This window comes from Acanthisitta chloris, unplaced genomic scaffold, assembly GCF_000695815.1.
Source record: "Acanthisitta chloris isolate BGI_N310 unplaced genomic scaffold, ASM69581v1 scaffold25685, whole genome shotgun sequence".
Taxonomy (NCBI): domain Eukaryota; kingdom Metazoa; phylum Chordata; class Aves; order Passeriformes; family Acanthisittidae; genus Acanthisitta; species Acanthisitta chloris.
In genome coordinates this window covers 1-13,349 of record NW_008675735.1, presented here as the reverse complement: position 1 = coordinate 13,349, position 13,349 = coordinate 1, and the positions used below count along the sequence as shown (strand labels likewise).

Genomic DNA, 13,349 nt, shown 5'->3' with positions numbered 1-13,349 from the left:
GGGGGCCGGCCGGCGGCAGCACAGCCTGCGGCAGCGGCTATGCCCTTCTGTCAGCGCGGCTGAGGAGCCGCCAGGGCTGCACCTCAGCCAACCCGACCTGTGTCTGGCACTGCCCTGCACCCACCGCCCCTTCTGCACGGGCTGCAGGCAGCATGCGCCCGCCAGCCCGCGCCTCCTCCTGCTCCGCCGTTAAATCACCGGCATCTCTGGGGGTTGTGTGATCTCTGCAGCCCCTCACACTATACAGAATTTGGTAAAATCTCCCATCACGTCTTAAGGGTTTCCTCATCACTTCCCGGGAGAATATCTAGCTGTTCAGCAAACATAGTACTGATTTAAAATACAGAAAAGCAAACACTACAACCATTTCCCCAGGTCTCTCCAGATTAAAATTTTAATGTATTTGTCTCCTGACACTGGTTTGTCCCCTTGAGTGTTCTCCATCCTTACACTCCAGCAAAGAAGCCTCCTCACATGGACAGCCACCAAAGAGGCCGGCTGCAATCAAGCAGCATCTATGGATCCTGCAGCATCCTTACAAAAAGGGTACCTCAGTTCTGCCATCACATGTTCTGGCACTGGGATTTCAGTTCTCAGAGAATGGGGATCAAGTGCAACCTGTGCCCAGTGTGAAAAGCCCCAGCTTGAAACACCACATCCCTTTGAGGCACCAGAAATTATCTTGAGAATTGTTTTGACAAATGGATGCCCTTGAAAAAAACCTGTGCACCACTTGTGATCAGCTCCCCTAGAGAATGCCGACATCTGCATATATTGTTTATAATGAATTATCTACTCAGCACGAGGAACCTGTTGGCTCTGGAGAGTGGTGTTAGGCTGACTTTCATCTACCCAGCTTGCTGGTGTGAATCCAGCCTGAGCTGCCTGTATACCAGGCCTCTCCCTGCATGAACACCATGGTGCCCTGACCCCCTTGTCCCCGCCACCCCATGCAAAATGATCTGTCCATGTCCAGAAACACCACTGTAAATGTCATTCAGGCTTCTTCTGGAGAATTCTGTGCTGTTTTTGCCACTGAGGGGGCCAAAGGTGCTGCAGGGAGCTATTTCTGAGGCAGCAAAGGAGCTGGTTGTGCAGCTTTGCCCACTCCTGCCCCAGCACCAACATTTGCCTGCTGCTGCACCGAGAAAGAAATTATTCCTGTCACACCTGCCACTTGCTCTGGATCAGGGGTGATAGACAATGTGAGGAAACTTGGGGGATACAGAAGTAAAAATGTTGCACTGAGCTGAGCTCACTGGAGAAGCTCAGTACCAGCTAGATGCTTGCTGAGCGAAAACACGAGTATTACCCACAAGCAAACCTGAGCAGTGCTTTTTGCTAGCAGTGGCTAACAAGGTGGATGGCTTTACTCCTGGGAGAGGAGACAGGGAGTTTGGGACTCTGGCCCACGCTCCTGGCACTCCCCCAGCTGTGTGGGTATCCCAACATTTCGGCTTCCCATCCCCTGCAAGGGCAGAGCAACATCTTCGTCTGGTTGTGAAATACTCTTTCATTTGTAGCTGTACCACTCTCTGAACAGCCCTATGTAACAGCTTCTGTATGCTGTCCCTGTGATGCTCAGCCCCACTGCCTGCCACACAAGACCTCTGTGGAGGAAGGTGCTTGGGAAAGCTGAATGAGTGCTATGGCAGCCCAGCCTTGCTGAGCTGGACAGGAAAGAAATTACCTTCCTGTGAAGTCCTTCAGAGGCAAGCCATGTCCAGCAGAAAAAAAATTAGCTCCTGGAGGCACACAGAAAGAGGTGAGCAGGAGTAAAACCAGTACTTTCAGTCACTAAAGTCTTAGAAACAGGCAACTCTGTAACCTCACTGGTCTGTTTTACATGGAAGATTACGAATGTTCTGGATTTGTCCACCTCGATATTCATAAATTTGCAGCTAACCCCTAAGGCTCCAAGAAAGAGAAGTAGATCTCCTGCAGAAATCACCTTCCATCCCTCCGCTATCAAACCTCTCTGTAGAGAGAAGCAAGGCCACAGCAATCAAGATTCTCCCTAGACATTTCATGAGGGACAAGTCTGGCCAAGAGATACAAGTAGAAAGAGCCTTCGCTAAATGCAGTAAACAATGAGCAATTTTGTTTCCCAAGGTATGGCAGCTGTGCCTGCACAGGGCTCCACGATCAGCTGAGACAAAGTGACCTCATGCCCTGGCTATTTTACTGTCACCAGAGAACAACACAGAAAGGCCTCATCCGATCTGGAGGACTTTTGATTACATGGGGTTTTTTTCCCCAGTTGCTCTAGACACTTTGCGTGTCTTGTTGAGCCTAAATACTGATTCATGTGCAGGGAACTTTGTGTATGTTCGTGTATACTGCCAAACCATGTTTTGTTAAAGATCTTTGGGTCTGCAGGCTGGTCCTGAAACACACTGACTGCACTGCCATTCCTTCTGTGAAGGCAGACTGAGGATGTACATTTGTCCAACATTCAGCCCAGAGACCTCTCATTTGCCCAGTCATTTGCAGACAACCACTACGAAAATATGAATTATGGGAAAAAATATGATGCTGCATTCATCTAAACCACCCTTTAAAAACATTATGCATGTCTTTATCCCTCTTCATCTGTTGCCTGTGAAGAGGAGATGGACAAAAGAGATCAGGACGCTTCCTTCTGCCTTTACTGGCACCACTGCTGTGCTTCCCAGTACAATTTCCATTGCATTCCTCATGTCCCTTTGCCTCATCTCCCCTGCCCTCCCCCTACTTGATAACACATTATGTTACTGGCATTTGGCAACATGCTCTTTTCCCAGCTCCAACTGGAGCCCTGGGGAGGAGGATGCAGCTCTGTAGATGTGTCTGCTTCCCCTCCTGCATGTCTGAGCCCTGTCAGCACCAAGGCACCCCACTGCTGGCAGGCAGCTGGTGGGCAGTGACCCGGAAAGAGCTCCCTTGTGTGGCAGGGCCCTGGGCAGATGCTGACAGGAGACCCCACAGAGACCTCACTCCTCTCCACTAGCTGGGGTAGGGAGCAGTTCCAGCAGCTCCACACCATCCCTCCAGGCACTGTGCATGGGGAGAAAACCACTGTCTTTTGAGCTGTAGGCATGCTTCCCTGGAGTAACCTCCTCCTACTCCTCCACATGTCCTGAAACACATACAGGGGCTCAGCTCAGATAAACCCTCACTCTCCTCTTCTTTCTCCACCTTGTGCCCAGCAGAATGAAGCCATCCAGCTCTGCCTCCTGGAGTTTTTCACAGTGAAAAAGCCAAACAGCACTCTTGCTCTGCTCTTCAGAAGGCAACACATGTATGGTGATTTGTTGTGTCCTTTCTAACTTCCCTTACTCTTCTAAATTATTCCCTGCATCCCGTAATATGCCACCAGAATCCCCTCCACAGTTTGGAAGGCTTATTTAGAGAGTCAGATATAGCAAGGTATGACTTTATAAATAGAGAGGGACATGGTTGGGGACTGTGCAACATGACTCACAAGTCAAACTGCCAGTGAAGAACTTATCAGACATTTGCTTTAAATATTCATTAAGCAATACCAAACCTTCCTTCAGTTACATTTACCTTATAAAAACACTCTTCCCATATACTGTCAGTATATTTGTTAATTTCTCCAAAACTACTCAGAAACCACTTACCATTGTGCTGGCCAGAGATAAACCAGGGTCAGAAAGGAAAATACCTCGTTGGAGCTTGAGCCTGTCCTCATTTCCAGCTCTGCAACTTAGCCCTCCTTCCCAGCACAAAGTCAATGGGATGACAGTTATGTCATAAAATATTTTATCTCTTTAAATGTTTGGGTTTTTTTTCCACCCATGTATCTTATTTGTCAAAACTACTATCCTACAGAATACCTGTGGTCCAGACTTGTGTCTTACTGCTTTTCAATTTCTTTCTATACTCAACCAGTCTTTAATTCAGACTTTCTCTTCCATGGAAAATGGACAAAAATAGATGTGAATTATGAAATGAGCAATAAAATCTCTACAGAACAGGCAATTGATTAAATACGTACATCTTACGCATTTCAAGAAGGGAATATTTTTTTAATCTTTTTCTTCCAGCTGATCATTTCATGGCCTCAAGCCATGCCTGGTTCTGGATTCACAGCAACAAAATTAATTATTCCCTCTTCCTCCCTTCTGCTTCCTCATGTGATTGCTTTGGTTGTTATGGCTTTGTTTCTTAATCTGGGACCTGATCATGCAAGCACTTAAACATTAACCAAATCTGCTGTCTTTCCATCAGCTTCACTGGGGATTACTTGCAAGAATCAACTTGGACACATTTGCAAATTGTTAAATCAAGGGTTTGTCTAACCCAACAGAATGTATCTGAGACTGGGTACATGGGCTGAAACTTCGCTGCAATGCTGAAATAGACTCAATCTAACCTGCACATATAGTGCAAATTAATACTGAGTTTAATGTCAGTACAGCACCCCTGGGAGCCTTTTCCATCATTGCTGTGCTGCAGAACATCCCAGATGCCTTCTCTTTATGTGGCTATGTCTCCATCCCTGTATTTGTACTGTCCTTGTCCAAACTCCCTGCCCAAGCATGAGCCCTCCCCATGCCATCTGCTGACCTTGCAATATTTTCCATGTTATTCTTTTCTGTCCCCTTTTTGTCAGTACAGCACCCCTGGGAGCCTTTTCCATCATTGCTGTGCTGCAGAACATCCCAGATGCCTTCTCTTTATGTGGCTATGTCTCCATCCCTGTATTTGTACTGTCCTTGTCCAAACTCCCTGCCCAAGCATGAGCCCTCCCCATGCCATCTGCTGACCTTGCAATATTTTCCATGTTATTCTTTTCTGTCCCCTTTTTATTTTTAAACAACACGTTCAGCTAGCAGTTGGCACTCCCTGGACTGCCCACAGTTCTGCTGCAAACTTTGCCATGGGAAACTACAGCTGATGCAGAAACCAAGCACCTACAGTTTGAGCACAGCTACACATGGTTTCTGGATTCCAGTCAAGATTATATGACAGGAGTTACATCAATTTGCTTCTCCACATGCGAATATATGCAGCAGGCACTAAAAAACCGTAAAGGAATGTGTCAGCAGAGGTTAAGCACCTCAAGGATTAAATTACACCCTTTTAAATTTGACTTTGGGATTTAGCTCCAAGTTCTACTTAATGCCATATTTTGCTGGCTAAACAGAACCAGTCTTCTTTATTAGCCTGTCTGGCTTTAGCCCATCATATGTTAACAGGGGCATCACAACACCTTAGCCATGCAGCCTTGGCCAGGATGGGCTGGCTTTAGTGGGTTAAAAAAAATTAAGGAAAGAGGGAATAAATCTCAGAGTAGAAGGCCTAAAATTGATAGCCATGTTTCTCCTAAAAATTTTTCCCAAAAGAGTTTTCTCATATTCTCCCTGAGCTGGCTAGTTGAACACTGTAATTCTCCTAAATTTGCCACTTTCATTTGGTTTGAAGAATAATCTTATCCCACAGGTCTCTTGCAGGCCAAGTATGGGAGCATCACAGCCAGAGCAAGGACAGAAACTGCTGGGGTTTCAGATCGCTGGTGGGAACAGCTTGGAAGAAGAGGGAGGTCTGGGCTCTCAGCAAGGTGAAGGACTCATTGGAGGCACAGCCATAGATTCCCCCCGCCAGTGGCTACTGCAGCTTCCAGCTTGTGGCCGCAATTGGAGAACATTCAGATTTCAAGACTTTCTCTGGTATTTGTGCCAGGAAACTGGGCTGCATGACTTTAGAGCTAAATTTAGGATCACAAGTATTTCACATTCCCCAAACACCTTCTATGACAACATCTCAAAACCCTTCACGAGCATTAGCTATTCCTCTTTATCTTTCTTTGAGATGGAAAATAGAAAAGCCACTTTGCTGGCAACAAACAGCCATGAATTTGACTGGCTCATGACCACAGAGGAAAACCGTGATGGACTTGGTATGGAAAAGAAGAAAAGATAAAGAAAACCAACGTCCCAATGTAAACTGCTCAGTCCCTGCAGTCACAGAAACATGGCCTGTCACCTGCAGCAGTGCTGCAGGGCTTAGGTAGGAAGAAGACCACCATTACTTCAAAATGATTTGGGTTAGGAAGTTCTGGTAGGTGTCTGGGTGTTTGGGGGAATCCGTTGTTTGTTTTGGGGGGGCAAGGGATGGTAAGGGTTTCCAGGACAAGAAATCCTTATGGAGGAAATACAGCCTTTTGAAAAGTGCCTCAATCCCCACACACCACTCCAAATAACTTGTGGCAAGAAAGTGGACAGCCTTAGCATCCAGACCTCACTTAAATTTCATCGTGGAATGTAGTGCAGAGCAGGCAGAGCTCCCCACTGTGCCCTTTGGCTCTGTTCTGCGGGCATATAGCCCAGTGACAGCACTGTTCAATGCTAGCAAACTCAAACCAGTTGAGAGTCTTATGCCTGTTTTTTTAACCATTCTTCATGATTGTTGCTGCTAAATGGAATAAAAAAGCCTTACAGAACAGATACTGTTTCCCTGGGAAACCTTGTTGGCTTCTTTTTGATTGTTCTGCTTCAGACCTTCTCCAGCTTGCATGGTCCCCCATCTCTCCCTCTGCAGCTGGCCCTTTCCCTGCAGCCACAGGGAGGTTTGGGTAGCTTAGGACTACCATTAGCTTAGCCATTGTCTGCTCCCTCACCACAGCTGGCAGTGCTGTGGTTCTTTCACTTCTCTGGCAGATGATGTCTATGTCTAAGGGATCTGAGGAACCAGTAAGTGTGAGATAAAGGGTCACTTTCCTGTAACCACTACAGAGCTGCCTGTGTGAGCACCCCTGCCCGTGCCTGGATGCACCAGGCACCAGGGCAGCTCTTCTTCTCAGCAAAGGACAGAAGACCTACTCACCAGACTCCTGTTTTGATGAAAGAAGACAACCCAGAAAGAAGAGCTACAAGGTATGACCTCCTTTGCAAACACAACTCAGGTCCTCATGCCTCCATGAGGCAGGGTCAAGAACTTGTTGACACTGACTTCGGGCTGCTCATCTCTGAGCACATGCAAGAACCCTCCTCTGAGGCAATCCTCCCCCTTTTCCCTCCTGCCTTGTTTTCCCTGGAAGAGAGAGAAGCTGCTGGAAGTCGAGCCGGGAGGGCACAGGGGGGCAGGGAATGTTTGTTTGGAGGGTGTTATGGCTGGGAGCGATGTGCCAAAGGAGAAAACTGCTTCCAGGGATCTATATATATGCAGCTCCCCGAGGTGGGGTTACAGAGAGGCTCATTCCCGGGCTGCTTGTGGCACTCCCTGAACAACAGGAGACAGCACTGCCTCCAAGCTGCACGCTTTAGTTTCAGAGCCTGGCCTTGAGCAGCCAAGACAAGACGTGGTTTGGCTGTGGTCCCTGCAAGCACAGAGGATAAGCTGCCCAGGGTCACCACAGTGCTGGTGGTTTGCATGGTGCTGGCACCAGTTCTGCACTGGGCAGTATAGTTTCAAGGTTGACAGGGTGCCCTGGGTGGGGAGGGAGACACTCTGGGCAATAAAAGGTTTCTCTAACATCTGTTCATCTCCATCACACACAGCGCACATCCTAGAGGGAGCCAGCTTTCCCTGCTGCAGAGCAATCAGAAGCAGCTTTATTTTTCAGATCCTGAACAAACAAAAAACAGCCTTTGCCAGCTGCAAATGCAACTAATTCCCAAAGCCTGAACCTGGAACCTTTCGGTTGCTTCAAAATCCATTCTGGACATGAGGGTCTTAAGAGGATTCCCAAAGCTGCCAGCGGGTCCCAGGAAAGAGTACAAGGCTGGGGGATACTCTAAAAGGTCCTGTTGCTAAAGCTGCCCACTGTGATTGGCGTGTGTCCCACGTGGGAGCCCTGCACACCAGCACTGCCTGCAGTTATCCATCAGATGATCAATAGGTTACAGTCACCCTCCTGTGCTCCGTTTTCCAGCCCGAGGAGAAATGTTATGAAAATCTATACAACTGAATAGCTCTTTTAATTGTTTTTAAAGAAAAATGCCTGTTTGGTTCAAAAATAAATAAATAAGCAAGTAAACCCTAATAGGCAGTGCTCCATTCAGTTTTTTTCCTGTGAATTAATGAAATAAAAACAGCAGAAAATCTTCCTATAAAATAAAAGTGTTTGAAGCTTTGAAGGGCTTCATTTTAATGCTTCACTTTCAGAAATAAGGATTTCCACAGAATTTGTTGCTTAGGAGATTCCTGTGAAAAGTAATGATAATTTTTAAGAGGCCTCTATTTTGTCCTTTTACTAAATCCCATCAAACAAATATTAGTGGCCAAATGCCCACAGGAAATTCACAGTCAACTGACTACACAGTGGGGCCACACTGATGTTGGTTCTGAGGGGGTGTTCAGGTCCTCTCAGCAAAGCCAAGCCCAATAAATGCTGCAGATCAAAGCATTTTTTGTTTCTGCAGTTTTGAAACCTAAGGGGAGAAGAAGTGTGTTGGGGTGCCAGTTCCTTTTCTCAAGCAGTGGGTAGAGCTGTGATCTGTGTGGGAGGTAGCCCATCCTGGGCCACATTCTGCTCTCTATGCAATGCAGATTTTCACATTAGCAGAATCTCTATCAAAATGAAATTGGGAAGCCCCTCCAGTGATCTCATATTCTTCAGGATTCCCTTTGTTCCTTTGCTCAGAGGCTCCCTCAGGATTTCCCCTCAGAATCCCAGTTTTCCCTGTTACTTAGCTTCTTAATCGTGTCAACAGCCCAGATATCTTTAGACCCTGAGGAAGCTTACATCAAAACCCAGCCATGACTGTGCCTCCAAGCCCATCTAAAGAGCCCCACATGATTTTTGTCCCCTCAAGGACTCTTTGGTTCTCCTGATTTTCCATCCCTTGGTGATACTTGGATCCAGGGCAGATTCTTGCACTGCCTGCTGGGTGCAGCTGTGGAGCTGAGCTATAGAGGGTTGTCACATGCTGGTCCAAGCCCAGATGCATCCGACTGTGGAGCAAGCAGTGAGCTGCAGCCCCAGAGGATGCTGCTGGTGCAGGCAAGAGCCATTCTGCCATCACCTTCCCTCCCACAGCACATGGGTGTCCTGCATCCTTCCTCCTTTACTTCTCTAAGGTCCCATTTATTCCTTTGCCACCCTGAAAACAGAGGATGCTGGTGATCCTTCACCTACTGCCAACAACACTGTTACAGGTACAGGGAGGGTAATGAAATTATGGAGAACTGCACAATCCAAACATGGATCTCTGTGCATAAGCAAAATTTCCCAAAACACCTTCCCACAATGGGGGTTTGTGAGCTATGTGAAAATCCAATTCACCTGTTTCCAAACAATCTGTGTCTTTAGTTGCTGAAAACCCCAAGGAAGATTCCAAGCCCAAATAAAAGGTTGGTTTCAGAATAAATAATGTGTTTTGGTTTGAAATTAAAACCTGAACACTTTTGGTTTGCTAGGCTTAAAATTCATTGTGTTTCAGAACATTGCTTTAGCAAGAAAAGCAGCAAACCAGTCATTTTCTTCAGCTGCAAAACTGTACTGTTGGGCACTTCAACAGGATGAAATTGGCAATGAAGCTATGGAGAATACCTGGTGCTGTGGGTTAGTATGAGACAAAATGCTGCTGTTAGAGAGAGCAGACAATGAGATGCCAGTAGAAGCATCAGCCTCCCTGCACAAGATAGTGCCTGTGCAATGCTCTGGCTGCTGGAGGACTGTCCTCTGCCCTCAGCTGTGCTCATGAGTGGCCTTAAACCACTGCAGAAATCTAGGTCTTCATTAAGAAGGAGCGAATATCTCTTGCTCCCATTGGTTTTGATCAGGCTGGAGGGGGGTGGCTGGCTCAGCATCACTCTCTCTCCTCCTCCGCCTCCCCCCCCCAGAAAAAAAAGTCAGCCTCTTCTGGCATGGGTTTAGGATACTACATTAATTATGCAGGTGGAAAAGTGGATTCTGCAAGTGCAACCTAATCCATGAGAATTCTAAGCTAACTTTCGTCTGTGCTTTTAAAACTGTCTTTGAATCAAATAACAGAAGCAGGTCCTAAAATCCATCTCATAACACCACTTAAGCCACAACTGAACCTGAGATTGGGGTCAAGTACTGAGGACTTAACGTTAGTTAAGCACCTCCCAGAATCCCAGCACAGAGCTATCAGATGATATATGCGCCACTACACAACAACTGGCACAAATGCAAGTAAAAGCTTGTGTTTGCTTTTTGAGGAGCAACTGTTTTTTGAGAAGCAACTGCTTTCCAGTCCAACCCCAGTCACTCAGAGAGGGATCTCAACTCAGGAGCTCTTAGGGCTGCTCTGTGGCCCTCCCTGTCCCCAGATACCACCGAAGGATCAGGACAGCTCCTCCCTCAGCTTTTCCTTTGGGATAGGGCTAAAAGCAAGTGTACTCATGTATAGGCCTCACTGTAATGAGGGTTATGCACCCTTAGCATAGCCACAGCAGAGCAAAATATCTTCCTGGGATGGAAGTTTATCTGGAAATCATCTCTTTTTTTTCCCAACACTGCCAACTCCCACAGCAAAGGAACACCCCAAAAGCCAAGCACTGCTTTCATGCCAGGGTCCTGTGCTTCAGGAGTCTTCCTCCTACAAAGTCTGATGGCTCCTGCACATGCCCTGATTCAGAGAGATGTGTCAAGCCTGGAGGGGCTTTAGGGTGACTCTCTGGGGGAGCAGAGCACCTGGGGTGTGTATGTGTGTGTGAGGAATACTGGAAGCAAAGGGGAGCTCCAGAGACCCTACCCTAGTAAGAGAGAAATGAGACAGGCAGGGGCAGCTTCCCCTCCTCCTACCCTGCTCTGCCTCCTCATAGGCAAACAGGGCAAGCAAACACTTTCGGCAAGGGGAAGCCCCTGGGATTTTCCTTCGGGCTCCCAGAGAGCTCCTGAGTGAAGGATCTGATCTCAGGAAGGGGTGGTTCGAGGGGGGGGCAGAGAAGGGGGTGGTCCCTTTGCAGGCAGCCCCTCATGCGTGACCACTGGTAAGGGCAGGCATGTCAGGCAGGGTGAGGAAGTGGCCCTGGCTGCCCTCAGCCCCCCAGGGACAACATGATGGCAGGTGGGTTTCCCATAAGTGGAGTGGAAAGCTCTTTATTTAACCTGTACCCGCCACCTGCCCTCAGCCCCAGCCTTGCCTTCATCGGGAGCATGCCAGGGCTACTTTTTCTGGCTGGCTGAGCCAAATGAAATCTTTAGCAAGCCAAGGCTTCAGGTAACCCTTTCCTGCCTGGGCCTAGGAGAAGCACATAGCAGAGTGTCAGGGTACTCACCTTACAGCAGCTTGATGCAACACACAGCCACCTCCAGACTGGTCTCAGTGCCATCAAGCAGTGTGCACCCCAAGCAAGTCACACCGAGCTGACTCCTCTGCCTGGGCTCCTGTCCCCTCCCCACTCCTGCTCCCATTTGGGGATGTCCAGCCCCACCACCCACTGCCCTCACACTACATCAGCAAGTGATGGAAGAACCCAAGGAAATGACGACAAACAACCGCATTAGGGGTGTGACAGAATGACTGATGATTTAATGCTTCTTGAAGTTATTTGTTTCCTTCCACAGGGCATTGGTTTTAAAAACAAACAAAACGAGATAAAATAAATTATTTTATGTACACTTTACATACACTGTGTCACATGGAGCTTTGCAGCAACAGTAACCAGAAATTGTTATAAAATAGAAAGTTACATGGCTGTTGCAGGCCCTCGGCAGCCTGCAACCTAGAAGGTTGTCATCCTGAGCGTGGTTGGCAAAGTGATCATGTAAACATGTTTAGAAGCATTTACGGTGGACAATGGATGGGCCAGCTTCATCGTATTCCTGCTTTGTGATCCACATCTGCTGGAAGGTGGACAGGGAGGCCAGGATAGAGCCACCGATCCAGACAGAGTACTTACGCTCAGGTGGGGCAATGATCTGGAAAAAGCCAAGAGGGCTGAGGTCAGTAAACAAGACTCCACTGCGGGGGCAGGCACAGGGATGTGCACAGCCCCACATGCTGTGTGCAGGAGGGCAAAAGAAGGCTGCTCCTGTGCCTGGGTCCCTCGTGCTCCAGCCTTACCTTGATCTTCATTGTGCTGGGGGCCAGGGCTGTGATCTCCTTTTGCATGCGGTCAGCAATACCTGGGTACATGGTGGTACCCCCAGACATGACATTGTTGGCATACAGGTCCTTCCTGATGTCAATGTCACACTTCATGATGCTGTTGTAGGTGGTCTCATGGATGCCTGCAGATTCCATACCTGGGGGTAGGGAGGGGGAAACAAGCAGGCACAAGTTAGGTGCGAAGCAAGAGCTTTACATGGCAAATCAGGACAGAGGGGAGAGCTGTCAGGGGAGGACAGAGGGAGAGGGGCACACACACCAATGAAGGAAGGCTGGAAGAGGGTTTCTGGGCAGCGGAAACGCTCATTGCCAATGGTGATGACCTGCCCATCAGGCAACTCGTAGCTCTTTTCGAGGGAGGAGGAAGAGGCAGCCGTGGCCATCTCATTCTCAAAGTCCAGTGCTACATAGCACAGCTTCTCCTTGATGTCACGGACAATCTCACGTTCAGCTGTCAGAGGGAAGCAAAGGTGTCAGTGACTGCAGAGGAGGAACAGGGAACACTCGCATCTCCTCCATAGTTCTGCTGGGACTCCAGACACCCAACCACACGCAAACTCCCAGCAGGGAGTGCTCAAGGGGCTTGCAACGGAGCACGAGGGCTGCAGCACCCCTGGACGTGCAAGGGGGGACTTTTTGGAGGAGGGAATAGTGCTTACCTGTGGTGACAAAGGAATAGCCACGCTCAGTCAGGATCTTCATCAGGTAGTCAGTGAGGTCACGACCAGCCAGATCCAAGCGCATGATGGCATGGGGCAGGGCATACCCTTCATAGATGGGGACATTGTGTGTCACACCATCACCGGAGTCCAGCACGATACCTGGGGAAACAAGAATCAGCCACCTGAGATGTGGCTCACAAAAGGTCCTGCCCTGGGGGGCAGAGCACTTGTCAGCTGTAGGGACCAGTCCTGGGCATCCTTGCTTGGGGAAGAGAGGCCAGAGGGACTTTGCACTCACCAGTGGTACGGCCAGAGGCATACAGGGACAGCACAGCCTGGATGGCCACATACATGGCAGGGACGTTGAAGGTCTCAAACATGATTTGGGTCATCTTTTCACGGTTGGCTTTGGGGTTAAGGGGGGCCTCAGTGAGCAGGGTGGGGTGCTCCTCTGGGGCGACACGCAGCTCGTTGTAGAAGGTGTGGTGCCAGATCTTCTCCATGTCGTCCCAGTTCGTGATGATGCCGTGTTCAATGGGGTACTTCAGGGTCAGGATACCTCTCTTGCTCTGCGCTTCATCTCCTACATAGGAGTCCTTCTGACCCATACCCACCATGACGCCCTGCGGGGAGGGAAAGGGAAGGCTCAGCGACCTCT

At 48.6% G+C, this 13,349-nt stretch overlaps 1 protein-coding gene across 1 annotated transcript; it reads right to left on the bottom strand.

Annotated features, from left to right (window-relative positions):
- Nucleotides 1–11,421: 11,421 nt before the first annotated feature.
- Nucleotides 11,422–13,323, bottom strand: ACTA1 (actin, alpha 1, skeletal muscle). Its single transcript, XM_009075877.1, has 5 exons — nucleotides 12,990–13,323; nucleotides 12,689–12,850; nucleotides 12,289–12,480; nucleotides 11,985–12,166; nucleotides 11,422–11,839 (listed from the first exon to the last, which is right to left on the bottom strand). Exons 1-5 carry the CDS (start codon nucleotides 13,306–13,308, stop codon nucleotides 11,696–11,698), a joined length of 999 nt encoding a protein of 332 aa, XP_009074125.1. The 5' UTR covers nucleotides 13,309–13,323; the 3' UTR covers nucleotides 11,422–11,695.
- Between the last annotated feature and the right edge of the window lie 26 nt (nucleotides 13,324–13,349).

What these genes read in the sequence shown, in the direction of transcription:
- ACTA1 (XM_009075877.1), bottom strand. Translation starts at nt 13,308, where the DNA reads ATGGTGGGTATGGGTCAGAAGGACTCCTATGTAGGAGATGAAGCGCAG. An exon ending in CTATTCCTTTGTCACCACAG is followed by an intron (nt 12,481 to 12,688) that starts GTAAGCACTATT and finishes TCCCTCTGACAG; the next exon opens with CTGAACGTGAGATTGTCCGT. An exon ending in CCAGCACAATGAAGATCAAG is followed by an intron (nt 11,840 to 11,984) that starts GTAAGGCTGGAG and finishes GGCTTTTTCCAG; the next exon opens with ATCATTGCCCCACCTGAGCG.